The sequence below is a fragment of the Apodemus sylvaticus genome, chromosome X (assembly GCF_947179515.1).
Source record: "Apodemus sylvaticus chromosome X, mApoSyl1.1, whole genome shotgun sequence".
NCBI lineage: Eukaryota > Metazoa > Chordata > Mammalia > Rodentia > Muridae > Apodemus > Apodemus sylvaticus.
The window spans coordinates 55,070,892-55,096,719 of NC_067495.1; the positions used below are offsets into that span (position 1 = coordinate 55,070,892).

The 25,828-nt window shown below is 41.9% G+C and overlaps 1 protein-coding gene across 1 annotated transcript; it reads right to left on the reverse strand.

Annotated features, from left to right (window-relative positions):
• Nucleotides 1–25,828, reverse strand: Eif2s3 (eukaryotic translation initiation factor 2 subunit gamma). The gene is made up of 12 exons (XM_052170699.1): nucleotides 25,712–25,828; nucleotides 24,887–24,950; nucleotides 23,450–23,577; nucleotides 23,245–23,366; nucleotides 18,191–18,285; nucleotides 17,085–17,243; nucleotides 15,891–16,025; nucleotides 13,508–13,602; nucleotides 12,308–12,452; nucleotides 8,883–9,052; nucleotides 7,901–8,073; nucleotides 1–2,505 (listed from the first exon to the last, which is right to left on the reverse strand). The coding sequence occupies exons 1-12, from the start codon at nucleotides 25,778–25,780 to the stop codon at nucleotides 2,442–2,444; spliced, it is 1,419 nt and encodes a 472-aa protein (XP_052026659.1). The 5' UTR covers nucleotides 25,781–25,828; the 3' UTR covers nucleotides 1–2,441.

Consider the following 25,828-nt stretch of genomic DNA (forward strand, 5'->3'; position numbering starts at 1 on the left):
TTGATTCAGACCCTTGTTTTATTTAAATGTTCTCTCCATGCTCCAACACAACCTTTCAGAGTCAATCAAATACATAATATCCATAGGATTCCCCAAAACTCAAGACTCACAGACACACTTCTAAACCTAAGGCAGCTGCAGTATCCACAACTCACAGCATAGCAACTGTGGCACTAAATCCCATTTGTTTGTAAATCACAAGGAAAGCAAATGAAGAACCAAAAACCAGTGAAGTTATTATTTAGGATGCATATTTCTTTTTTTGTTGTTTTTTTTTTGTTTATTTTGGATTTGTTTTTTTTTGAGACAGGGCTTTTCTGTATATCCCTGGCTGTCCTGGAACTCATTCAGTAGACCAAGGCTGGCCTTGAACTCAGAAATCTGCCCATCTCTGTCTCCCAGAGAGCTGGGATCACAGGCATGCACCATGTATTTTTCTAAACTCCCTTTTCCAAACACTGTCTTAAAAGATTATCAAAGACTGGAGCCCACTCCGGGCTCTTCTGTCAGCCCGAGTCGGAAATCACTGATGTGAAAGAGTATCTAATTAAGCAAAGACATGATTAATTTAAAAAGCACAGCACAAGAAAATAGCAGGCATGTGGGGAATAGATTCAGAAACTAAAGGACACACTGTTTTTGAATAATTCTTTTTACCTCTTTCAAGGCTCAAAGATTACCAATAGCACAATTTCTACCATAATCCTACCAAGGAAAGGTAGTACAGCTAGGGGCAGTGGAGCCAATGGTACAGTGCTTATTTATCATGCAAGAGGCTGTTCCACCCACAGCTCACTAAAACAAAGACCTCAAAAAAGCAACCTGGACAGAACCCTGCCAACTCTCACCAAGCACCGGCTATTGTACTCTTTGCCAGTGGGGGAAGACGGAGATTTCAGGCATTAATAATAAAGACATAGTCTCCGGGCACTGGATTCCTAAGGTCCCGTCCAGGATGCTGCTACGATCTACCTGTTAGGGGAATGGGCACGCAATTCTAAGAGCGGTGCTCATTTGAGCCCGTTGGCTGCCTTCCTTCAAATTTCAGACAACAGAACCCCAAACAGAAGGACAACTACAGGGGTAGCCTTTGGCTTTTACTAATTGCCCTTCACTATGGAGCTCCTCACAGATGAATCATGGGAAGACAGCATTTTCATTTTAGACAGGTTCATGATACGTGTGCTGCACCAAAGGCTGGTTGCAGCGAAGTTTCACTTCAAACTTTCATTGATTGATAAATTATAGAGACATTATTTTGGAATGCTTAACTTTTGCTAAAATGTAGATGTGATCTAATCAATTTATATAGTATACCACTTTTCACACTTAATTTTAGGCCCCATATTAGAAGTGGGTTATAACCCCAGCAATGGGCACAGACACACCTTGTTGGTAGTATTGTACTATATCAGGGGCAGTCCTTTATAAAGGTTCATCCTAGCTTGATGGCCCAAACTTGTCTTATGCCTAGGGCTCATAAAACTCAAATTAAGGCATGGGAAGAGGAACACAAGGTCTTACAGATCCCCATGCCACCCACAGACCTGCCCTTCAATGACTATAACAAATACCTGCTTGTCACTATGACAGACGGGAGAGAAAAAGCCTGCCTGTGGCTCCAGTGGCGGGCCAGTGTCCGTCCGTGGCTCACTCTTACCAGTAGAGACCACTGCGATGTCCGAGGCTGTGCAGATCTGGCCCCATCCCTCATTGGACATAGCACTCTCGACAGCTGGCTCTGCCACTCGGGTCTGTTACCAGGTGGTGTCGATGGGACACCCTCCCCCATTGCCACCTTTAGAAGGGAGAGCTGGCCTTAAGGGCATGAGCAGCCCCGGCACGGCACCTCACCTTCACAACACAGTGCAGCTGGCCCTGATGGCGAAGGTGCACTGTAAGAGCTGGCCCCACCCCTCCCCAGGGGCCCCAGCTGACCAGCTGAGCCACCACCCTGGCCCAGATCCAGGATTCTGAAGCGATCGACCCTAAAATCTATGTCATCTTCGAATGGTTGGGATCATGAAAGGGCCATCCTGCTATTCCAAAGCTGCAGGATCTCCATGATGCCGAACAGCACAGGATAACTGGAGGAAGTCTTGATGAGGCCCCAACATTGGTGTCATCACAGAAGCTACAGCTTCCATGATGGCATGTTTTCTATGCTATGTTTGGTTGCTGTCTGTGTGTTATTTATTTTGGGGGAGGTTGCAAGGGCAAAGGTTGGATTGGAGGGGATGCGCAGGACTGAGTTACATGATGTGAAACAAGGAATCAATAAAAAGAAAAAAGTAGAGGTTACATTTTCATCGCTAAAATATAAGAATAGTAAGGTAATGAGCAATGAAATTAATTCTCCCTAGTATTGCTTTGAAAATATACCCCTAGGCTATTAAAAGAAATTCCAACTCCATCCCAAGGCATTGTGTAACTTGAAGTCTTCAGTCATCATCTATAGTCGGCTTAATGGTCACTCCTCTTCTTATCTGACCCCAACCAATTAAACTGCAAAATAAAAATACAAGAAATTATGAGCTTCACCCCACTGTACTGGCATCACCACGCCATCATTGGACCGGGCATTACCTGTCTATTTTCTCGATACAGCTGCTTCTCTATAAAGAAATCTTACACCACTTTCTCAGACTTTATTTAGAAATAGATGGATGGATGCCGAATAACAGGACAAGAAAATCAAACAAACTTACTGTCATAAATGTACTAGTGAGTTGGGTGTGGTAGTACACGTTTATACATTCAAGCATTTGGGAGAGAGGAAAATGAGGAGTTAGTTTGTGGCTACATATTAAGTGCGTGGCCAGCCTGGGCAACAGGAAACTTGCCAGCTGTGGTGGTGCATGCCAGCACTCAGGAAGAAGAGGAAGGCAGAGCTCCGTGTTCAAGAACTTCCTGGTCTACAAAGTGAGCCCTCATAGCAAAGAAAACAAATAAAACCTACGTTATTTGGAGAGCCTGCTCAGTGTTGAAGGGCACTTGCTGCTCTTGCAGAGGACCCTGGTTCCGTTCCTAGCACCCATACGGTGGCTCACAATCACACAGATTCAGCAATTTCAACCTCTTTGAGCACTGGGTAAGCATGCAGTACACATATTCAGACAAACATTCATGTACATAAAATAAAATATATTCCTTAGTGGTCCATCAAAAAAAAAAACAACAAACAAACAGAACAAAACAAACAAACAAAAGCCACCTACCCATTCAGCCTGTTCAGATCCATTCAGGAGTCCTTCACACGACCCAAATTACATCTCTATGGCTTCTGTATATACACCTGTCTGCATATGTGTTTTGTTTTCGTTTTGAACAGGATTTTCACTATGTAATTTTGGAATGCATGGAAGTTGCTTTGCAAATTAGGCTGCCCTGGAACTTGAGGTCCACCTGATTCTGCTTCCCATATGCTAGGAGTAAAGGTCTGTGCCACTATACCAAGCTCAGATTTAAAAAAAAAACAAAAACAAACTATAATTCTTTGCCTATCTTTGGAAAAATGCTTTAATCCCAGCACTCAGGAGGCAGAGGCAGATGGATCACTGTGAGTTCCAGGCTAGCTTGGTCTATACAGTGACTTCCAGAGCAGCCAGGGCTACATAGAGAGATCCTGACATTGGGGGGTGGAGGTGGTGGTAGAAATAACAAAAAAGCTAATGACCGCTACACCAAAGGGTGACAATTCAGATCAATCATTTTAGCAAGAATGCAATGAGACTGTCACCTATACAAAAAAAAGACTGGCAAAGGATTGGTTGGTGAAGAATACAGCCGAGGGACCAGGAAAATTTGGGGAAAATCCAGGCAGTGGAATAGTCTACTTTAGAGGCATATATATCTTAGACAAACCAACAGAAAAGATTAAATGGACCAAACTGGTTTCCAGAAAGATCCCAAATATCCTAACCAGCAAGAAAATATTAGAAATTCTTTAGTGCAGCACTACATCAATTCTTCAGAGAGCTCATCCTGATTGAGCCCTTACGTATCAACAGATTAGGCAAAGCAGTCCTTTTTTGCTACAACCGGTGAAAGAGTAGACTCAATTACTAATTTGGGAAAGAACCCAGAATCAGAAATCAAAGATAAATGCGTGCTTTCCAGCTACGGCATATACCTGTATCTCTAAAAATTACTTCACATTCCCTTAGTTAGATGTCCAGTTCTAAAACTGAAACAGACAGGTACAAAACAAGCCTGGAACATCATGTGGCAGAAAAATAATAAGCTTGTACCAAAAGAACAATAAAATACAAAATGGATAAAAGGACACAGGAACTAGCTTAAGGGTCCCCAATGACAAACTCTTGGACAATTTGTACATCAAAATAAAAGACAGCAACAGAACAACAGATCATAGCCTGACTAAAACAGAACCCTGTGAGTCTGTATTATAAAAGCACGTAATCAGTGGTGGGAAGGAAAAATGCAAAACGAATGTAGACTGAGGAAATTGGTATGGGAGGGCCATGGAGGGTTGAGGCAGTGATTAAATCAGTAAATTCAGTTTAGGCAAAAATGATCAGTGATGGAAAATACAGGGAGGGAGATTTACATACATACACAGTGTCTCCCCACCTGTCTGTCTGTCTGTCTGTCTGTCTGTCTCTCTCTCTCTCTCTGTGTGTGTGTGTGTGTGTGTGTGTGTGTACACACTCCTATGAGTGTGTTTCTTTGAGCTGTCTGCAAACTTGGCACTGAAGATGACTTTGGAGTTCTAATCCTTGTGTATACACTTCTCAAGTGAAGGATTAGTCTGAACTATTACATCTAGTCTCCTAGGGGGTTTTTGTTGTTTTTCTTTTTTACTAATTTCAAGGGTAATTAAGAGTAAGTGACTACCCATGTGAGAACCCAGGGGATTCAGCTACCAGCTCCCTCCTCGGCTCCCAACCACCTGAAACTCCAGCTCAATGACATGTGACAACTCTGTCTTCCATGGGCACTGTAACTATGTGTACATACCCACACGCATGTATGAAATTAAAAATTAAAAAAAAAAAACTCAGTTAAGAATATATAACTGAAATCCAATCTTCCAATGAAATGTATAACTTTAGAAGTTCCAAAACCACCAGACAAACCCCAAAGCAGTTAATAAAATTGTTTTCCATAATCCTCAAATGTGTCAATGTCAAATAAAAACAAAAGAAGGCTGAGGAAGAATTGCTGGCTCGAGTGACAAACCTGAAGGCTGGACTATGTACTTAAGTAGTTTATCAATGTTATGTGCTCCTTTCTCCCTCTTTCCCATCATCTAAAAAACTGCATCCATCTGTTTCTTGTGTGTGCCAGGGTGCACATGTGGCAGTCAGAAGATGTAAGATAATAACCTTTTGCGACCTGGTTCTCTATATGGCTCCTGTAAATAAATTTAAGACACCAGGCAAGGGCTTTAATTAACCCGCTGAGCTACCTGACCTCACCACCCCCACTCCTATTTTCTTTTTAAAGGTTTATTTAAAGCGAGTACACTGTAGCTGTCTTCAGACACACCAGAGGAGGGCATCTGTAATCCTATTAGAGATGATTGTGAGCCGCCATGTGATTGCTGGGGATTGAATGCAGGACCTCTGGAAGAGCAATCAGTACTCTTAACTACCACCTCCCTTTTGTTTGTTTGCTTTTTTTGAGACAAAGTTTTACTGTTAGCCCAGGCTAGCCTTTACCAGAGATCCACCTGCCTCTGACTCCTAAGGGCCAGGAGTATAGGCATGTGCTGCAACACCCAACTTAAATTTTTTTCTTTTTTTAAACATTTTAAAAACATTTATATAGCTGGGTAGTGATGGCACACACCTTTAATCCCAGCACTCTGGGAGGCAGAGTCAGGCGGATTTCTGAGTTTGAGGCCAGCCTGGTCTACAGAGTGAGTTTCAGGACAGCCAGGGATACACAGAGAAACCCTGTCTCGAAAAACCAAAAAACAAAAACAAAAATAAAATAATTATTATTATGTATACTGTGTTCTGCCTGCATATGTCTATAAACCACAAGAGGGCGCCAGATCCCATCATAAATAGTTGTGAGCCACAATTAAGCTATCTCCCTAGCCCTCACTATTTTTTTTTTCCCCTAAAATATTTTTACAGTTTATTCATTTTTTCCCCTCACTATTCCTTTTGAGATAAAATTTCAGTCTATAGTGCAGAATGGTATAAATCTTTGTAGCCCAGGCTTGCCTTGAACTCCCTGTAATTCTTGTAATTCAATTTCTTGGTTATGAAAGAGAATGCCCTTGTTTTGTAGAGATATTGCTTAACGATTAAGACATCAAAAGGCATGACTGAATAATATGTGTGTGTATCTTTCTAGACCAGGGATATTTTTGAGTTTTGTATACAATTCTTGCAATGTCACAGGTAAGTATATATAGCATTTAGTGTTTGGTGTATATCTATGTCTAGTGAGGGAGTGTAACCTGAGTTACAGATACCTGTGAGCTGCCATGTGGGTGCAGGGGATTGAACCCCAGTCCTCTGGAAGAGCAGCTAGTACACCAGGCTAGCCTCGAACTCAGAAATCCGCCTGCCTCTGCCTCCCAGAGTGCTGGGATTACAGGCGTGAGCCACCCCCGCCCGGCTTAGCCAGTTCTGTTAACCACTGAGTCATCTCTATCACTCCCACTGTTAAGTACAAAATAAACTACAAATAAAAAGATTGGGAGCCAGGTATGGCGGTGCACACCTTTAATCTCAGCATTCAGAAAGCAGAAGCAGGCAGATAGATCTCTGTGAGTTTGAGTATAGCCAGGGTTACAGTGAGTATTTTTCCCCCAAAGCAAAGTCTATGAGGGGCAGACCTCGGAGGGGCTGGGAGAATTGATCATGATCAAAATATGCCCCCTCCCACTTAATTTTCAAGACTTTTTCTTTTCTTTTTTTTTTTGGATTTGTTTTTTTCCTAGACAGAGTTTCTCTGTGTAGCCCTGGCTGTCCTGGAACTCTCTCTGTAGACCAGGCTGGCCTCAAACTCAGAAATCCACCTGCCTCTGCCTCCCAGAGTGCTGGGATTACAGGCATGTGCCACCACTGCCCGGCAAGACAGTTTTTTTTTTTTTTTTGGGGGGGGGGGGGAGGTAATACATCTGACTATCCTACACTACAACTTGCTCTGTAAACCAGGCTGGCCTCAAACTCAGAGATCTACCTGCCTCTGCTTTCTGAGTGGTGGGATCAAAGGCGTGCCCACCGTTGTCCAGCAGATCAAAATACTCCTAAAGAATTAAAAAAATAAATAATAATAATAAAAAAACAAAATGAAGCTCCAGGCTGATACAGATTGCTCAGCAGACAAAGGCATTTATCACCAAGCCTGACTACCTGAGCTTAATCCCAGAACCCACATGGCGGAACAGGAAACTGTTCTCTGACCTCCACATGCACACGTGGCATGTGTGCACACCCACACCCACGAAGAATAAATAATGTTTAAAAGGATGTCTGCTGCCAGGCTGGATGATCTGAGTTCAATCCTTGGAACTCACATGGTAGCAAAACTAACGCCACAAGTTGCTATGACTCTCTCTCTCTCTCTCTCTCTCTCTCTCTCTCTCTCTCTCTCTCTCTCAGACACACACACACACACACACACTTTAAATAAATGAAGGGGGAAAAAGTCAAATGATGGAAATACTGAAACTAAGTCACTTTTTTTTTTTTTGCATAGGTTATACCTATAACAAAGGGAAGCCAACTGAAGTATTTGTACTAATAGAAAGGAAAATAAATCAAGAGTATAAATACAGCTTTAAAGACCAGCCAAACAAAAAAAGCTAAGAGCCAAAGTCACACTAAATGCCGTGTTCAAGAGAAAGTGTGTGCATACATACACTAGCAGGAACTCAAGCCCTTTGATAGACAGTGGCAAAGGAGAAGGAACTTACCGCCAGTGTTTCTCAACTCTTCTGCTAAGGGCAATTTTTTCTCCTACTTCTGTGCACACAGGATTGGTCAAAACAATTTTGCCCAAATCAGCCTTGACAGCACTAACTCTTCCTCCTGTTGACAGGGACCCTATGTTGACCATAAGCACTTCATTCTTAGACAGCTTTTGAACCTAGTAAAATAAATTGGAGAGAGAGGGCGGACACATAAGCAAGCACTTCCTGAAGACGGCGGTGGCAGCACACAGTTTGAGCCAGGTACCAGCAGGCAGAGGCACACTGAGCTCTGGGGCTCTGAGACCAGCCCAAGTAACATGGTGAGTTCTAGAACAGTCAGGGCAACGTCAAGAGACCCTGCCTCAAAAAACCAAACAAATATTTTCTGTTTTGGTAGGGATTTTAAAAAAATACCTAAAATGGATTGCTATAGAGGTGTTCTTGACCCCCCCCCCCCCCCCCCCCCCGCCCCCAGGGTTTCCTGTGGAGTCCTGGCAGTCCTTGAGCTAGAAAGCTCCCTGCTTCTGCCTCCCAAATGCTAGGATTAAAGGCTTGTACTGCTACTTCTGGGTATTTTAAATTTTAAAAATTTATTTATATTTTATGTGTGGGTGTTCTGTATTCATACCTGCATGACAGAAGAGAACATCAGATCCCATTATAGATGGTTTGTGAGCCACCACATGGTTGCTGGGAATTGAACTCAGGACCTCAGCCATTGCTCTTAACTTCTGAGTCATTTCCCCAGCCCTGTTCTTTTTTTTTTTTTTTTAATTGATTTTAAGGAAGTCAATGTACACATACATTTACTGGGAGGCAGAGGCAGGCGGATTTCCGAGTTCGAGGCCAGCCTGGTCTACAGAGTGAGTTCCAGGACAGCCAGGGCTACACAGAGAAACCCTGTCTTGGAAAAAAACAAAGACCAGAACGGAGTCTAGCATTGCTGCTGCTACCTTTCAGAAACACGAGTTAGACAAGCACATACCTTTGCTGCTTTCTTGTCTCCTTCAGTACGTACACCCAGAAGACGTCTAAGCAGGAAATAGGAAATTTCCAGTTCTGTGAATATTTCAGGTAAAGCTCCAACTGCACCAAGCACTTGTCCCACCATTCTGTCAGCTCGGCACAAAGTTGGGTCAATCTTTGTTCCAACTCCTAATATAAAGCAAGATACGTGTAGCCTTATTATCTAAAATATCCTTAGAATGATTTACTTCAAAGTCTAGTTAAGAATTGATACCCTTTTACAAATACTTCCATTTTCATACATATATGGTAAGCATAACAAAATACTTGTTCTATTTTAATTTGTCTTGGTTCTTTCGAGACAGGGTCTCTCTGTGTAGCCCTGGCTGTCCTGGAACTCAGTCTGTAGACCAGGCTGGCCTCGAACTCAGAAATCTGCCTGCCTCTGCATCCCAAGTGCTGGGATCACAGGTGTGCGCCACCACTATGCAACATTTTTTTTTTAGACAGGGTCCTAACATGTAGGCAAGGCTGGCCTCCACCTTACAGATCTATCCCCCTCTGCCTGGGAGTTAAAGGTTATGACATCTTTCATTTAAATTTAAATTTTCAGTGAAAATATTTAGAACAAGCCTTTTTAAGAGGTTCTTAATCTCCCTTAAGTTTTTGGAAAAGGTTTCCCCCCTCTGTGTTTTGATGCATCTGAGAGCACCATGTACATGTAGTTCCCACAGAAGCCAGCAGAGGGCGACAGACACCATGGAAAGAGAGTTCCAGACTGTTGGAGTTGTTTAAAGTACTAGAAACTGGGTCCTGTGCAAGAGCAGCAGTGCTGCTAGACATGGAGTCATCTCATGCCTTCAGACCCTCATTTTTTATATTTAAGCTATGTGTATAAGTATACATCCGTGTGTGGGTCTGCATGGGTTAAGTGTGGCACCAGAAGAAGGTACTGCTCTCCTGGAGCTGGAGTTACAGGTGGCTGAGAGCTGTTCATAAATGCAGACCTCCACAGAAGCAGTGCCATTCCCAACCACTCAGCCACACCGCCAGTCCTTATAGTAAACTTCTAATTACATGACAGAAAAGAAAACTCAATTGTGTAATTTTCTTTAGTTCAAAGGTGCATTTTCAATCTTGCCTTTTTCTCAGCAATGGAAAAGTTTTAAGAAACTAGAAAACCCTTAAGTCATGTTAAGAATTCCCACCTGGTAGAAGCTCTTATTTGATTTGCCCCTACCTCTATTTTTTCAGATTTATTTGGGATGGGATGTTACTTTGAGTATAAGGTCTTATATCTCCAGTCTGCATATACTGGCCACACTGGTCTCAACCTTCTCCTAAAGGCAATCCCCCGGCTTCAGACTCCCAAGTCTGTGGGACTGCAGGTACTCACTACCAGGCCTAGGCAGAAGGGCCTTTTTCTTTTTTTTAAAATTCTCACATCAGTGTGAGTATAATTTGAGTTTTGAGTAACTTTAAACTTGCAAGATACACATAGAAAGGAACCATTGTAACACCAAAAGTGTGACCAAACAGCAACGATAAGCCAGGACGCACCCTAGTCTGGCTTATAGTCCTTTAAGTCCTCATTACTTGAGGACCATTTTAATAAGGAATTCAAGGCCTTTGGACAATATAGGCAAACAAACTGGAATCCCCAAAGAAACCACTTATAGCTATGCTTTGAGTGCTAGGCCATCAAACTTACTTTATGCCAGGCACAGTGCATAGACCTGCAATTCCAGGTATTGGAGATAGTGAGTCTGGAAGACCTTAAGTTCTAAGTCAGCCTGAAATGGAGTGAGTTCAAGGACAGCCCGGAAGACCTTGTGAAATCCTTTCTCAAAAGGAAAACTGGAGAGACTGCTCAGTGACTAAGAAGATTCAGGTTGAGTTCCCAGCACCCAGGCGACAGCTCACAACTGTAACTTTAGTCTCAGGGGACTCAATGCCTTCTTCTGACCTTTGTGAGCACCAGGCACGCATGCACCCACACGCACACACATACACAATCCAACATACATAAAAATATATAGCAATCTAATTAAAAAAAAAAAAAGGACAAAGAGGGCTAAGGTTATATCTTAGTGACAGAGTGTCGGCCAAGCATGTTCGAGACTTTAGGTCCAAACCCTAGGACTTCAAAACAATACCCAGAAATAATTATTATTGCTAAAATTATCTTCGATCAAAACATACTTTAAAAATATTGTTCATTAGTAATGTGGATACTTGTTTGAGTAATCAAGCACCTTTGCCTGAGGCATACTGCCAGCTCCAAAATGCACTCCTTCTGTTTAAAATGGTTCAAGTTGTATGGATAAACCCAGGTGAGGTGGTACACGCCTCTAAGTGGACCACTTGGCAAGCTGATCCAAGAGGGTTGCCTCAACTACCAGCCTAGCCAAAAATACATGGCGGGAGTCTAGGTCAACATTAAAATGGGCTGGAGAGATGGCTCAGAGGTTAAGAGCACTGGCTACTCTTCCAGAGGTCCTTAGTTCAAATCCCAGTGACCACATTGTGGCTCACAGCCATCTGTAATGATCCAATGCCCCTTTCTGGGGTGTCTGAAGACAGCTATAGCGTATTCATTTACATTAAATAAATACTTCTTAAAATTTTTAAAACAGAGCCAGGCAGTGGTGGCGCACGCCTGTAATCCCAGCACTCTGGGAGGCAGAGGCAGGTGGATTTCTGAGTTCGAGGCCAGCCTGGTCTACAGAGTGAATTCCAGGATAGCCGGGGCTACACAGAGAAACCCTGTCTCAAAAACAAAAAACAAACAAAAAACAAAACAAAACAACAACAACAACAAAAAAACAAATCCAAAATAAAATAAAATAAAATAAAATAAAATAAAATAAAATAAAATAAAATAAAATAAAATTTTAAAACAGGATGTGGTGGGGCATACATTTTAATAATATCAGTACCTGGGAGGAAAAGGCAGGTAGAGCTTTCTGAGTCTGAGGCCAACCACGACTATGGAGAGAGGCTTCATCCCAAACAACAACAACAACAACAACAACAACAACCAAAAAAAAAAACCCCAAAACACCCTCCCCACCCAGAGAACAAAAACAACCGAAGAGAGGTAGAGAGACAGGTCAGTAATTACGAGCACTGGCAGAGAAGCTGGGTTTGGCTCTTAGAACTCACATGACAGCTCGCCATCTCTGCAACTCTAGCTTCAGGCTGCTCTGCTGCCCACTTTGGCATTCCTGGGCATGGGCATGCATGAGCGTGTGACACACACACACACACACACACACACACACACACACACACACACACAGACACACAGGACAGATATTTATGCAAACCAATACACATAAAAATAAAAAAGTCTGTAAACTCAAACCTTTCAATCTATCTTTGATCTTTCCCCATGAAATAGAGCATGAATCTCTACAAACTAAAGAGAGAGGAAGTCCTTACCGATGAGACCACCTGGGGCGGCATACTGAAGATCATTATGTTCGGCAAAAAGTGACACAATTTTGGAAAAGATTGGTTTACACATGAGTTTTCCTTCACTATCTTTGGAGACAATCCCGGGTCTGACTTCTATCTCCTGGCCTACCTGTAAATACATAATTGGTAAGGAGAATTATAAAACAATACATTTATTTGCCTACCAATGTTGTAACAAAAGGTCCACAAAACTAAAAGGCAATCTTTTCTCTAATTTCAAGACTACTTTTATTTACTTATTATTTTTATGGTCTGCAACTCACTAAGTAGAAGCGGCTGGCCTTGAATTCAGATACCAGTCTGCTTCTGTCTCCCAGCCGTGCACATCCATGCCAGGCTAAAATTACTTAAACACACACACACACACACACATACACACACACACACACACACACATACACACACACACACACACACACACACACACACACACACACACACACACACACACACACGTTTTTCGAGATAGCATTTCTCTGTGTAGCCCTGGCAGTAGCCCAGGCTGGCCCTGACCTGAGATCTGCCTGTTCTGCCTCTGATCTAAAGGCATGCACTACTATGCTTGGCTATTTTTTTTTAAAGGAAAAAAACTGGCTCGGAGGAGAAGATCAGATGGTTCTCAGCACCCACATGGCAGCTCACAACTCACAGCCGCCATCTCTAAGTTCCAGGGATTCAATACCCTCTTCTGGCCTCCTTGGAAAGATGGAGACAAACACCCATATCTATGAAATAAATCTAAAAATTTAAAATTAATGCCACTCAAGTGATACAAATTACCAAATAAACCCATGGTCATATAAAATATGCTCCATATTCACTAGAGAACTAAAAATTTAGAGATCAGACATCTTCCAAAGACAAAAATCAAATCCATATTCAATACTACGACAAAGCCCTTTTCCCTGGGCATAGCGGTGCATGCCTTTGGTCCCGGTACTTGGAAGGCAGAGGCAAGCGGATCTCTGAGTTTGAAGCCAGCCTGTTTAAGATGAGGGCGGTCTGATGAGCTGGCTCAGAGGATAAACATCTTCCCATCAAGCCGGATAACCTGAGTTCAATCCCAAGACAGCCTGGATGGAGAGTCAGCCCCTGAAAAGCTGGCTTACCTCTGCACCGCAGCACTGACACACATACACAATAAACAAGTCAAAACCAGTTTACCTTTAACACTCCTTTTAGAATACTCCCACCGGCTACACCTCCCTTAAGGTCATCAACTTCACAGCCAGGTTTGTTGACATCAAATGACCTGATAACTAAAAGAAAAATTCAAAACAAATTAAAGCCATTTCTATCTACTTTAATTTTAGCTTTAGAAGACATATTCTTTTCTAAGTCAACTTTTTTAAAAACAATCTAATGATATTGCTTTGACATTTGCTGAAGTCTTACTTGTAATAGAAAAAAAACCAAAACAAGAAATAGTTTGAAAGTTCATTAAAAGTTTAATGTGACAGTTTATTTAAGTATGTCAATACTATAAAAGCGAATCTACTGTGGAATATCATACATCCATTTGAAAGTAATGTTAAATTTATATGTAATGTTCTGGGATGGGTATCATACACTGCTAAAGAAAAATGTAGTTGCTGGGTGGTAGAGGAGGAGGCGGTGGGGAGAACGGCCAGGGCCCTCGAGGGACGGACGGAACACATTTAGAGCTGCAGAACGGAGGGTACTGGAAAGGTAGGAGGGAAGCGGAAGCGGCCCTGGAAGGGCTGCCCAGAAGCGGCTTGGGCAGCAAAGACCAATGAGCTTCACAGAAGATAACAGGGCAGCAAAGTTAAAAGCTTGTGTGAGTGTGTGTGTGTGTGTGTGTGTCTTTCAGTCACAGGTCCAAAGATATTTCCTAGGCAGTTAACAAAAATGCACCACTACAGACACATGGCTTGCCCTTTGCATCTAAGGGTTCTGTGTAATTCAACCAGCCAAGGAGAAGAAAAACACATATAATGAGCACAAAAGTCTTCTCCTGACCCCCCTTTTTTGGTGAGGGCCATTATCCCCTATGCATCCTAACTATTTACATAGTATTTACAATAAATTAGCTATTATTACATAAGGCACACAGGAGGGGCTGGATGCATACCAGTGGGACTGTCCTTGCCTGGCATGTATGAGGCCTTGGGCATCTATCTCCAGCATCGCCAGAAACACATACAGGAGACTGTACTTGGGTACCTGCACTGAGTGTGCCATTTAAATTATTTTTTTCTTTTTTTTTTATTTTTTTCAAGAGAGGGTTTCTCTGTATAGCCCTGGCTGTCCTGGAACTCACTCTGTAGACCAGACTGGCCTCGAACTCAGAATTCCACCTGCCTCTGCCTCCCAGAGTGCTGGGATTACAAGCGTGCACCACCACCGCCCGGCTTTTTTTTTTTTTTTTTTTTTTGAGAGGTTCTCACTATGTAGCCCTGACTGACTTGAACTCACCCTGTAGACAAAGCTAGCCTTGAAATCACAGAGAGCCACTTGTCTCTGCCTCCCAAGTGCTGGGATTACAGGTGTGTGCTACCATGCTTGGTATATATGTATCCATGTATGCACGCACGCACACACACACACACACACGTGTGTGTGTGTGTGTGTGTGTGTGTGTGTGTGTGTGTGTGTGTGTGTATATAGGTTTTTTTGACACAGGGTTTCTCTGTGTAGCCCTGGCTGTCCTGGAACTCACTCTGTAGACCAGGCTGGCCTCGAACTCAGAAATCTGCCTGCCTCTGCCTCCCAAGTGCTGGGATTAAAGCTGCGCGCCACCACTGCCTGGCCGAATACTTGGTATTCTATATGTAGAATTTTTGTATTTTATGGCTTCTACAGTACAAATTACTTTTAAAATAAAACAATTCTAAGACTATATGATTTATTCTTACATCACACAAGAGAACTTTCCCCAACAATCACACAAACAACTCTAAATGAAGACCCGGAAAGGCTGTGAAAAGGCTCCTACATCCTTGAGCAGTGAAATTACCCCTATTGGCTTTTCAGCAAGGGTACAATGACATCATTTGTATTGAAACTGTAATATCTCACCAGGTTATAATCCCCTAAAATTCCATGTTGGCCACCTAAAATACTATATATTCAGCACAAAGGGTTTCTTATTTCAAATAAGTTTTAAGTTATCACCACCTCTGCAGAAAGAGAAAATATTAATAAAAAACATGGAAGAGGGGCTGGAGAGATGGCTCAGGGCTTAAGAGCACTGACTGCTCTTCCGAAGGTCCTGCGTTCAAATCCCAGCAACCACATGGTGGCTCACAACCATCCGTAATGAGATCTGATGTCCTCTTCTGGAGTGTCTGAAGACAGCTACAGTGTACTTACATATAATAAATAAAGAAATCATTGGGCAGGAGCCAGCGGAGCCCGGAGCAAGCAGAGGTCCTGAGTTCAATTCCCAGCAACCACATGAAGGCTCACAGCCATCTGTACAACTACAGTGTACTCATATGCATAAAATAAATAAATAAATAAATCTTTAAAACAAAACAAAACAAAACATGGAAGAGTCGAGTTAAATGTGAGTCCTGTCACTCACCAATGAGGCGGGGCTCTGAGGTAAAGTCTCTTGGCGGCACAGGTATCTTCTTCACTATGTACTCGCAGACAACTTCAATGTTATACTTCAGCTGAGCAGAAATCGGAATAATTGGCGCCCCTTCTGCTACCGTTCCTACAGAAACAAATTTAAAAAAGATCAAAATCCTTGGGTTTTACAAAACTTGGGTCTATACGCTAAAGCAATTAGAGTTAATAGAGGCCAGTCAAAGACTAGAAAGATTACAATATATTCTATCTTTAACTCCTGAAAATGAATTCTTTGCCCTGTAAGGGGAAAACTGCTAAAATTATTTCAATGGGTCTATTTAGCAAAGGCAAAATGCTGTGCGTTTAAAGGAATAAAGCATGAGTGCTCCTGGGAAAGGGCACTTTACCAGCTACAAGATTTCTAACATATAATTAACCTTCCCATAAACGTCAAGAGGAAATTACAGACTCTTTGATAATCAAAGACTAGCTGGCATATGTATTTTTTCATTAAGCAAACTGGTCAAAGAAATAGCTCAAAAATAAACGGAGTTTAATCAAAGTGGATTATTCCTTTTCATGTTAGAACTGGATTCCCAACAATAAAAGGCTAAAAATAATCAAATGTTAGTAGTAACACGCTTCAGGTCCTCTCTGAAAGTGGACCACGGAATGTTACTAAAGAATAAACTCTGTAAACATTGCTGTTTGGCTTTTGAGACAGGGTCTCTTTATATAGTCCTTGCTGGCCTGGACCTAACTCTACACACTAACAGCTGGCCCTGAAGTCAGTAGTCTGCCTTCCCATGCCTCTAGGATGCTGGGATAAAAGACATGTGCCACAAGGCCCAGTAGGAAGATTGAATTTAAATTCTTTTATTCATTTTACTATCACTAAGAATTTTTTTTTTTTTGGAAGGCAGTGATGTGGATTCAATGTCCTGTGTATGCTAGGCAAGCACTCTACTATTGAGGAATACCCTGAAAGCTCCTGGGATTTAAAACAATCTGATTGATAGCATTTCCACAATGTACCTTCAGTTTTAACTTTGCACATTAAATTCTGAAATACTTTTGCAGTCTTATCAGGGCCCCAATAAGTAGTGAGTAGAAAAAGCCACACTTATATGATAGCTACATTTACTTTGTTTTAGATGAGGTCCATTACCTCTCAGGGATCCTCTGAGCCATTATAGCTTCTTACCTTGCACAAATGCGAGAATTTGCTCATATTGTTCCTTAGCCTGACTTTCTTTTACCAGATCAATTTTATTCTGTAAGATCAAAATATGCTTGAGTTTCATGATTTCTATGGCAGCCAGGTGTTCGGAAGTCTGGGGCTGAGGGCATGATTCGTTACCAGCTGGTTGACAGAGAATAAAAAACATGCATAAGAATAACCAGAAATATGCAGAGCATTCAATTTCAAAAACAGAAAGCAGCTTGTTAGTTGTAAGGGGCTGGAGGGAGTATAACTGGGCAGTGACTGCTGAGCAGTCAGTGCGTTCACTTTTGTGGTGATGAAATTTTAAGTGGACGACCTGTCACTGAGGTGGCCCCTCCGTGATAAAATGGTAAGCTTTACATTATGCACAGATTTACTGCCCACTCTGCTTCACACTGTATCGTCATTCACTGCAGCCTCACACTCCTCCAAGCAAGAAGCTTCCAAAGAACAAGAATGTCTTCCAGAGCTTTTGCTTAGGACTTCGAGCTCAATCTAGTCTATGCATGTTCTGTTACACTCCCGCTCTTATGAGGAGACTTGACCTCAAGGCTACTTCTTAAGCGAGTACTGTGAAGACAAGCAACAGTACTCCACGGCAGGCAAATTTCACTCAGCACACTACCCACCCCCTCAGTCTGTTCATGTCCTGTGCAATATCCTCTCACATACCTAAAAATATCACATTCAAACCTGTCAAATCTCTTAACAGTACATATAAGGAAACACAGCTTTAACTGTGAAAACTCAAATGTTTCCTAGACCATTACTATACTATAAATAGACCATTACTATAAATAAATCATCTACGTGGAGGGGCAAGCATAATACATATGCGTTAACACACATTCTAAACAGAAATAAGATGGGAAAGCACGCCATCTTTAGGATACTATAAGACTTTTCAGAACCCATAATGCCCAGGACTCCTTTGCTTGTAGTTGGTTTGTGGTAGCTTAGAAGGAAATGGCATCCCGCATGTCACATTTCTCTTTATGCCTCACTTGGATAAGGGACATGGCCTCCCAAGGTTTTAGTTCTTCCTGAAATATTCCACTCAGATTAGTCCTCCATTCTGATTATACCTATCAACAGAAGAGCTGCGTCCATCACTGCTGCACCGTTCAGCATCGTAGCCATCAAAATATCATGGCCAGGACAGTCAACAAAGGAAACATGCCTAGTGATCGAGAAATAACAATCAGTCATAAGATCAATCAAAACTATAAGTAAACTATAGATTTCTTAACATCAAATCACATGGGAGCTAGTTCTCAATGTTATTATAAAATGGTCATTTAGACTTGGTGTTTACAGATTTTGGGTCTGATGCTTCTGGCTTCTACAGGCACTGGCAATACGTAAGCACAACCAGACAAATACATACATATAATAAATATGGGGCTGGAGAGATGGCTCAGTGGTTAAGAGCACTGACTGCTCTTCCAAAGGCCCTGAGTTCAAATCCCAGCAACCACATGGTGGCTCACAACCATCAGTAACAAGATCTGGCACCCTCTTCTGGAGTGTCTGAAGACAGCTACAGTGTACTCACATATAATAAATGAATAAATCTTTTAAAAAAAAAGAAAATAATATGAAAAAAAGAGAATGAGGATTTTCATTTGAAAAAATACTTTGTCCAAAATACCACTACCCCTAAAAAACTGGAATTGTGCAACTAAAGTGAGAGACAGCGTGACTTTCAAGCTATGGTATTCAGAGTCATGACTTTATATGAATTACTTTTCATGTCTTATTTTAATCTCTCAGAAGATGGAAGAGAGCATCAGATCCCCTGAAGCTTGAGTTACTGGCAGTAGTGACTGTCAAAACTGAATTCCATAGCCGGGCGGTGGTGGCGCACACCTGTAATCCCAGCACTCTGGGAGGCAGAGGCAGGCAGATTTCTGAGTTCGAGGCCAGCCTGGTCTACAGAGTGAGTTCGAGGCCAGCCAGGGCTGCACAGAGAAACGCTGTCTCAAAAAAACCGAATCAAAAAAAAAAAAACAAAAAACAAAACAAAACAAACAAACAAAACAAACAACAACAACAAAAAACCAAAAAAAAAAAAAACCCTGAACTCCAGTTCTCTGAGTAAGAATAAATGTTCTTGGCTAGGCTGGAGAGATGGCTCAGTGGTTAAGAACAGAGTGCTCTTCCAGAGGTCCTGAGTTCAATTCCTAGCAACCACATGGTGGTTCACAGTCATCTGTAATGGGATCCCATGCCCTCTTCTGGTGTGTCTGAAGACAGATACAGTGTACTCATGTACATAAAATAAATCTTAAAACAACAACAGCAACAACAAAAAGACTGTTTAAAAAAAATGTTCTTGACTACTGAGTCATCTCTCCAGCCCGAGTCACAATTTTTAAAAAGAGCAAAAATGGGGCAGAGGGATGAGGGCTTATGGGACTTATGGGGAGGGAGGAACCGGGAAAGGGGAAATCATTTGGAATGTAAAAGAATATAGAAAAAAAAAAAAAAAGAACAAAAATGTATGCTAATACTGCCATGATCTAAAACTGGGATCAAGGATCAGAAAACTATGGACCTCAGATTTGGCCCACCACAATCTCATACGTGTGCTTCTATAGAAGAGCAGATATGACAAAGATAAGGCCCACAAAGCAGAAAACATTCGCACTTCACAAAAGAAGAATCTTTCACAGAATTCTCTCTGACCAGTGCTAGGACCAAAGTAAGGAAGAGAGCCACCTCGTGCACATTTTAAGGGAATGCCTAAACTGTAAAAACAGACCCTAGAATATAAATTAGTGGTAGAGCATTTGCCTGCTAGCATATGGGGCCTTTGGTGCAAGTCCTGGTGCTAAAGAAAAAAAATAAACTCAATCTTTGCATAAAGAAAACCAAACTTCAAAATCAATGCCAAAATCCGTAATGATCAAAACCTCAACATTTTAAATAGAAAAAGAATTATTAACAATAGCTTGTCTGAAAGGAATAATGGTGAACACCTTTAATCCCAGCATTTGGGAGGCAGAGGCAAAGCAGATCTCTGAGGTCTAGGCCAGCCTGGTCTACAGTGTGAATTCCAGGACAGCCAGGGCTACACAGAGAAACCCTGTCTATAAAACCCAAACCGTATCAAACAAACAAATTAGCTGGTCTGTTTGCTGCTTTGTGGGTTCTTTCAACCTTTTTACTTCAACACTAGATGAGAGAAAAGAAAAGATAGAAGGGAGAGAGAAAAAGACCTCTGAATAAAGCCAGGGGTCAGAAAGAGGGTGATATTAATGTTAGACTACTTCCTGCTCATGACGGGTGTCGAGTTCCTTGGTGCAGGTTTGATCACCCACATCAGGATACCTAATTTCTTATTATTATTATTATTTCTTCTTTGTGTACGGTTACTTAGCAAACGACTAACAACAACCAACAACAACCCACCACACCTCTCGGGGCTCTGGCATGTATAGATTCCCTGCAAAGTCCCCAGAATTCCAAATGCCACACAACTGCAGCAACTATCTGTGGCTGGCAAAGTCACGCTCCTGCTAGAGAGGCAAGTCAGTCAGCTGCTGTGGGCGGTCAAGTCCCAAAGCTTATACCCAGACTAAAATGAAAACACACTCTGATAGTAATAGTACTGTGTGTTTTAAAGAAACCAAAAAAGAAACTCTAAAACTGTCACTACAAATAAGCAAAGCAAGTCATACAGAAGCAAGAAAATATCTGGAACATGGTCGGCCTCGGCCTTTATTTATAGCTCTGACGCTGGTGACTTTGTATAGCCCTGGCTGTCCTGGAACTCACTCTATAGACCAGGCTGGCCTCGAACTCAGAAATCCGCCTGCCTCTGCCTCCCAGAGTGCTGGGATTATAGGCGTGCACCACCACCGCCTGGCCGCTGGTGACTTTTTGACAGTCTCCCCACATCCTGGAGTGTTTCTGGTTTTCCGAGCACCCCATCTTCACCTAAGTGTTTAACATGCATACTAAAATACCTTCAATAAAACCCCAACCCAACTCTGTAGGGGAAGGGAGTGTGCTAGGTATGGTGGTGTAAGCCTTAATCCCAGCACTGGGAAGGAGACAAAGGCAGGCGGGCCACTCTGAGTTCCAGGCTAGCCAGGGCTACAGATTGAGACCCTACCTAAATGAAACAGAATTTCAATATATACTATTCATTACAATTTTCTGAATTAATTTTAAAAATTGCACTAAAGCAGGGCTGGAGAGGTGGCTCAGGGGTAAAGAGCACCAGCTACTCTTGCACAGGACTGGGTTCATTCCTAGTATCCTGTCCAACTCCATTGAGGGATCTGGCGCCCTCATGCAGACATACATTCAGATCAGGCAAAACAGTACTGCTCATAAAAATTGGATAAATTTAAAAATAGCCAGGCTGTGGTGGCGCACACCTGTAATCCCAGCACTTGGGAGGCAGAGACAGGCAGATTTCTCAGTTCGAGGCCAGCCTGGTCTACAGAGTGAATACCAGGACAGCTAGGGCTACATAGAGAAACCCTGTCTCGGGAAAAAAATAAATAAAAAATATATAATTGTATCAAAGTATCCTGATCATTGAGATTCACTGTCTTCCCCTCCTTCCCTAAATTTTGGGCCTGAGAAGAATACCTGATCTAAATACCTTGATCTAAAATGGTCTCATGGGCTTGCAATCCCTCAAGATGTTAGTAACTAGATCCAGCACCCTCTGGTAAAGAACCAACATGTAAAGTCATATTCAGAAAATTGTGAAGTAATTCTAAAAATAGACTCATCAGCCAGGTACCGGTGACACACACCTTTAATCTCAGCACATGAGAAGCAGAGGTAGGAGGGTCTCTAGTCAAGGCTAATCTGATCTATAGAGTGAATTCCAGAGCTATACAGAGAAACCCCTGTCTCGAAAAATCACAAAAGGAAATTAAAAAAAAAAGGGGGGGGGGGGCTTCATTCTCCTCTAAGGAGCAGAAAGGACTGGTTAACTACAGTGAGCTGTGCTTCCCTCCCTTCCTTATTCATGCGATGTTTGCCTTAAAAAAAGAAAAAGGGTTGTAAAGTATTTTCTTTTCTTTTCTTTCTTTAAAGATTTATTTGTTTATTTTATGTAAGTACACTGTGGCTATCTTCAGACACCCCAGAAGAGGGCGTCAGATCACAGTGCAGATGGTTGTGAGCCACCATGTGGTTGCTGGGATTTGAACTCAAGACCTTCCGAAGAGTAGATGGTGCTCTTAACCTCTGAGCCATTTCTTCAACCCTTATTTTTATTTTCTTAAATAAGTGTTTCATGTCTAGTGCCCCCAAAGGTGGATCTCCTGGAACAGGAGCTACAAATGGCTGTGAGCCACCAAGTAGATGCTGGGAATCAAATCTGGGGAGCAGCCACAGGATTTAAGAGCTGAGCTTCTCCAGCTCTCTTATGCATTTTCCCAGTTTGTACAACTTTTAAAATTGCCGGGCGGTGGTGGCGCACGCCTGTAATCCCAGCACTCCGGGAGGCAGAGGCAGGCGGATTTCTGAGTTCAAAGCCAGCCTGGTCTACCAAGTGAGTTCCAGGACAGCCAGGGCTATACAGAGAAACCCTGTCTCCAACACACCCCCCCTCCAAAAAAAAAAAACAAAAAAACAAAAAAAAAACTTACCTTTCCATTATTATCATTATAAAAAATAAAAACACAAAATAATGGAAAAATGATGAAACCATTCATCAACTGAGTTTAGTGTTCAGTATCTTTTGTTGTTGTTTTTTTTGGTTTTATTCGAGACAGGGTTTCTCTGTATAGTCCTGGCTGTCCTGGAACTCACTCTGTAGACCAGGCTGGCCGAGAACTCAGAAATCCAGCTGCCTCTGCCTCCCAGAGTGCTGGGATTACAGGCGTGCACTACAATCACCCTGACTTTTTTTTTTTGTTTGTTTGTTTTTATATATTTGGGTTTTTTTTTTTTTTTTGGATTTGTTTTTTTTTGAGACAGGTTTTCTCTGTATAACCCTGGCTGTCCTGGAACTCATTCTGTAGACCAGGCTGGCCTTGAACTCAGAAATCTGCATGCGTCTGCCTCCCAAGTGCTGGGATTAAAGGTGTGCACCACCATTGCCCAGTTAGTGTTCAGTGTCTTAAATACTTCAAAAAGCACAAAATAGTAATTTAAATATAAAACTTACCTGACTAATTTGAAGTTCCCTTTGGTCCCTGGAATGTCTGTAGGAAACTCATCTGGTGTACTGCTTCCACATGATCTATAACATTCTGGTCTAGGACAACTTGGGTCATCAAGTTTATAAATCTATTAAGAAAAAAGAAACTAGATTTGCTACTTATGCAAAAATTAAAGTTAAATGGTTTCTAGTTTCATTGTACGTGGATCACCTTAGCATTAGCATATCCGAGCTTGATTGTAATGTTTCTTTCTAGCTCATTTTTGAATCTGACAGTGTGAACTCCAGAAATAGCCTTCACCACGGTGGACTTCCCATGAGCTACATGACCAATTGTGCCTATTAACAAAAGACAACAAAATGAACTCCTGCATTCACATACACCAAGTGTTTTTTCAAAGAGTGTTGAGTCAAATACTCTAACCATAAACATCAATGTAAATCCAACAGCGACAGGGCCCGGCATGGCTTGTAGCTGTCTTTGGCTACTTGGTGGGTTCTCTCTTCCTCCCTTCTCCACCCTCTTAACCACCTACCATATCCCATGCCTGGGACTAAAATGAAAACATATTCTTTAAAATATTTCTGATTTTTTTAAAAGAAAATAATCCCCTAAACTATTATTTATAATGACTTAACAGGTAAAAGCACTTGTCACAAATGCCTTAGGACCAGATTTCAATACCCAGAACCCAACAAAGGTAGAGAACCAATTCCTGAAAGTTGTCCTGATTTCCACACATTATAAATCTTCTCAGACCAGTTTTAGTAGAGTATATACTTGGGAGGAAGAAGCAGGATTTGAGGCCAGCCTGGACAATGTGGGGAGATGTCATAAAACTTCAAAGAGTCAGGCATGGTAGTGCACACCTTTAATCCTAGCTCTTGGGAAGCAGAGGCAGTCTAAGAACTCACTTCAACTCTATGAGTGCAAGACTAGCTTGGTCTATGAAGAGAGTTCCAGGACAGCCAGGGCTATGTAGACAGACCTTGACTTGAACAAAAATTAGATATTTTTTAAATGTTCACTTGAAATGTTGTTAACCCCTAAAATCACCCCCTCCAAAACAAAACAAAAACACCAAAGATGCCAACCACATACCCAGTTAATATGACAAACTCTGATATAACAAGAAAAGAACACACTCAAAATCTTTGTATTCAGAAGTCTGAGGCAAGAGGATTGCCTCTACTTAAAAGTCAGCCCAGACTACAGAGTGAATGCCTAGTTGCTAGCCAGAATACCTAGCAAGCCTGTCTTACCTCCCCCCCAAATCCAACAACAAAAACCTGACCACACCATATTTTATTCTCAAGCGATATACCTCAACAGTTCTAGGTGCCAATTAAGGGGGAAAGAATTCGACTTAATTATAGCTTATTTATCAAATAAAACTTCTATAAACTGTTCTATATGGCAAGAAAATACATTTGAGCCTCATAACTCACCACTCTGATTACACACTGCCTTGTACTATTAAACTTTTCTTTCATACATATCTCAAAAAAAGAGCAACATTTTCTTTACATTCTTTTGACATACTGACGTGCTCAGGTCAATTTCCAAACAAATGTCCACATTACTCAATGATTTACACAAAAGGAGAGGTTAAAATTATTTGTAAGTTAAGACTTCAAGTTATCTTACCAATATTAATTGTAGCTTGTCTGCTGATAACTTCATGTGAAAGTGGGGTCAACTTAGTAACATCCTGCAATGAAATATATTGTGAAATATAATCAATACAAACCACAAGTTTTCCCTTGACTTTATTATTTCTCAGGTTCAGCTCTATGCTCTGTATAAAAAGTTCTCTTCTCCTGCTAAAGCCGTCTTTCCCCGATAACATGATGTTAAGAGTGGGAAGACTATAAGCACATCACTGTCACACAAGACAAGTCCAGTCACTAAGAGAGGCCAGGAGATGAAAGGCCACCTAATCCTGGAGTCATAATAAATCCTCAAAAGTCCAACACAGTGAACAGTGTCATCCAGTTTCCAACCCTTTACAGATTTACACCTTAATGATTGTTTTTAAACCATCTCGTTAGTCTCATACTGGCCTTCAACTAGATATGCAGCCAAAAATGTCCTTTATCTTCTAATCTTTGTATTTTCATCTCCTAAGTGCTAGAATTACAGGCGTGCGCCTCTCCGGATGGAACTCAGGAGTTTGTGGATGCTAAACATACACTGTACGCTATATTAGTCATCTACATTATATTTATTATAAAAGCTTAACTCCAGGAATTCCAAGTCTCACAATCGTTCATCAGTTTTGGGACTAGACAAGATATTGGCGGTGGAGCGGGCACACAAGTCTTAGACTCTATGGCTTTGGAGGGTCCAGCTCTAGGATACTCCACCCTACGCTCCAGGTACCCACGAAGTGCCTCATCTCCAGGCTCTCCGATTGTCCATCCCCAGCCCCCAAGCTCATTGTGCTACTCCCGCCGCAAATCGAGAGCTCACCAATGTGGCGAGATCCTGTCGGGAAAGATGTGGTTGCCCGAGAGTCACTCCAACCTCACCCCCAGCCATCTTGCTCAGAGAGAAAAGGAAAATGCTCGGCAGCCGCCGGACATAATG

Coding starts and splice junctions, on each gene's coding strand:
- Eif2s3 (XM_052170699.1), bottom strand. CDS start 25,780: ATGGCTGGGGGTGAGGTTGGAGTGACTCTCGGGCAACCACATCTTTCC. Junction 13,603..15,890: donor CTCAGAGCCCCGCCTCATTG/GTGAGTGACAGG, acceptor TTTTTCTTTTAG/TTATCAGGTCATTTGATGTC. Junction 2,506..7,900: donor AGAGTTGAGAAACACTGGCG/GTAAGTTCCTTC, acceptor TTTATTTTGCAG/TTTAATTGGTTGGGGTCAGA.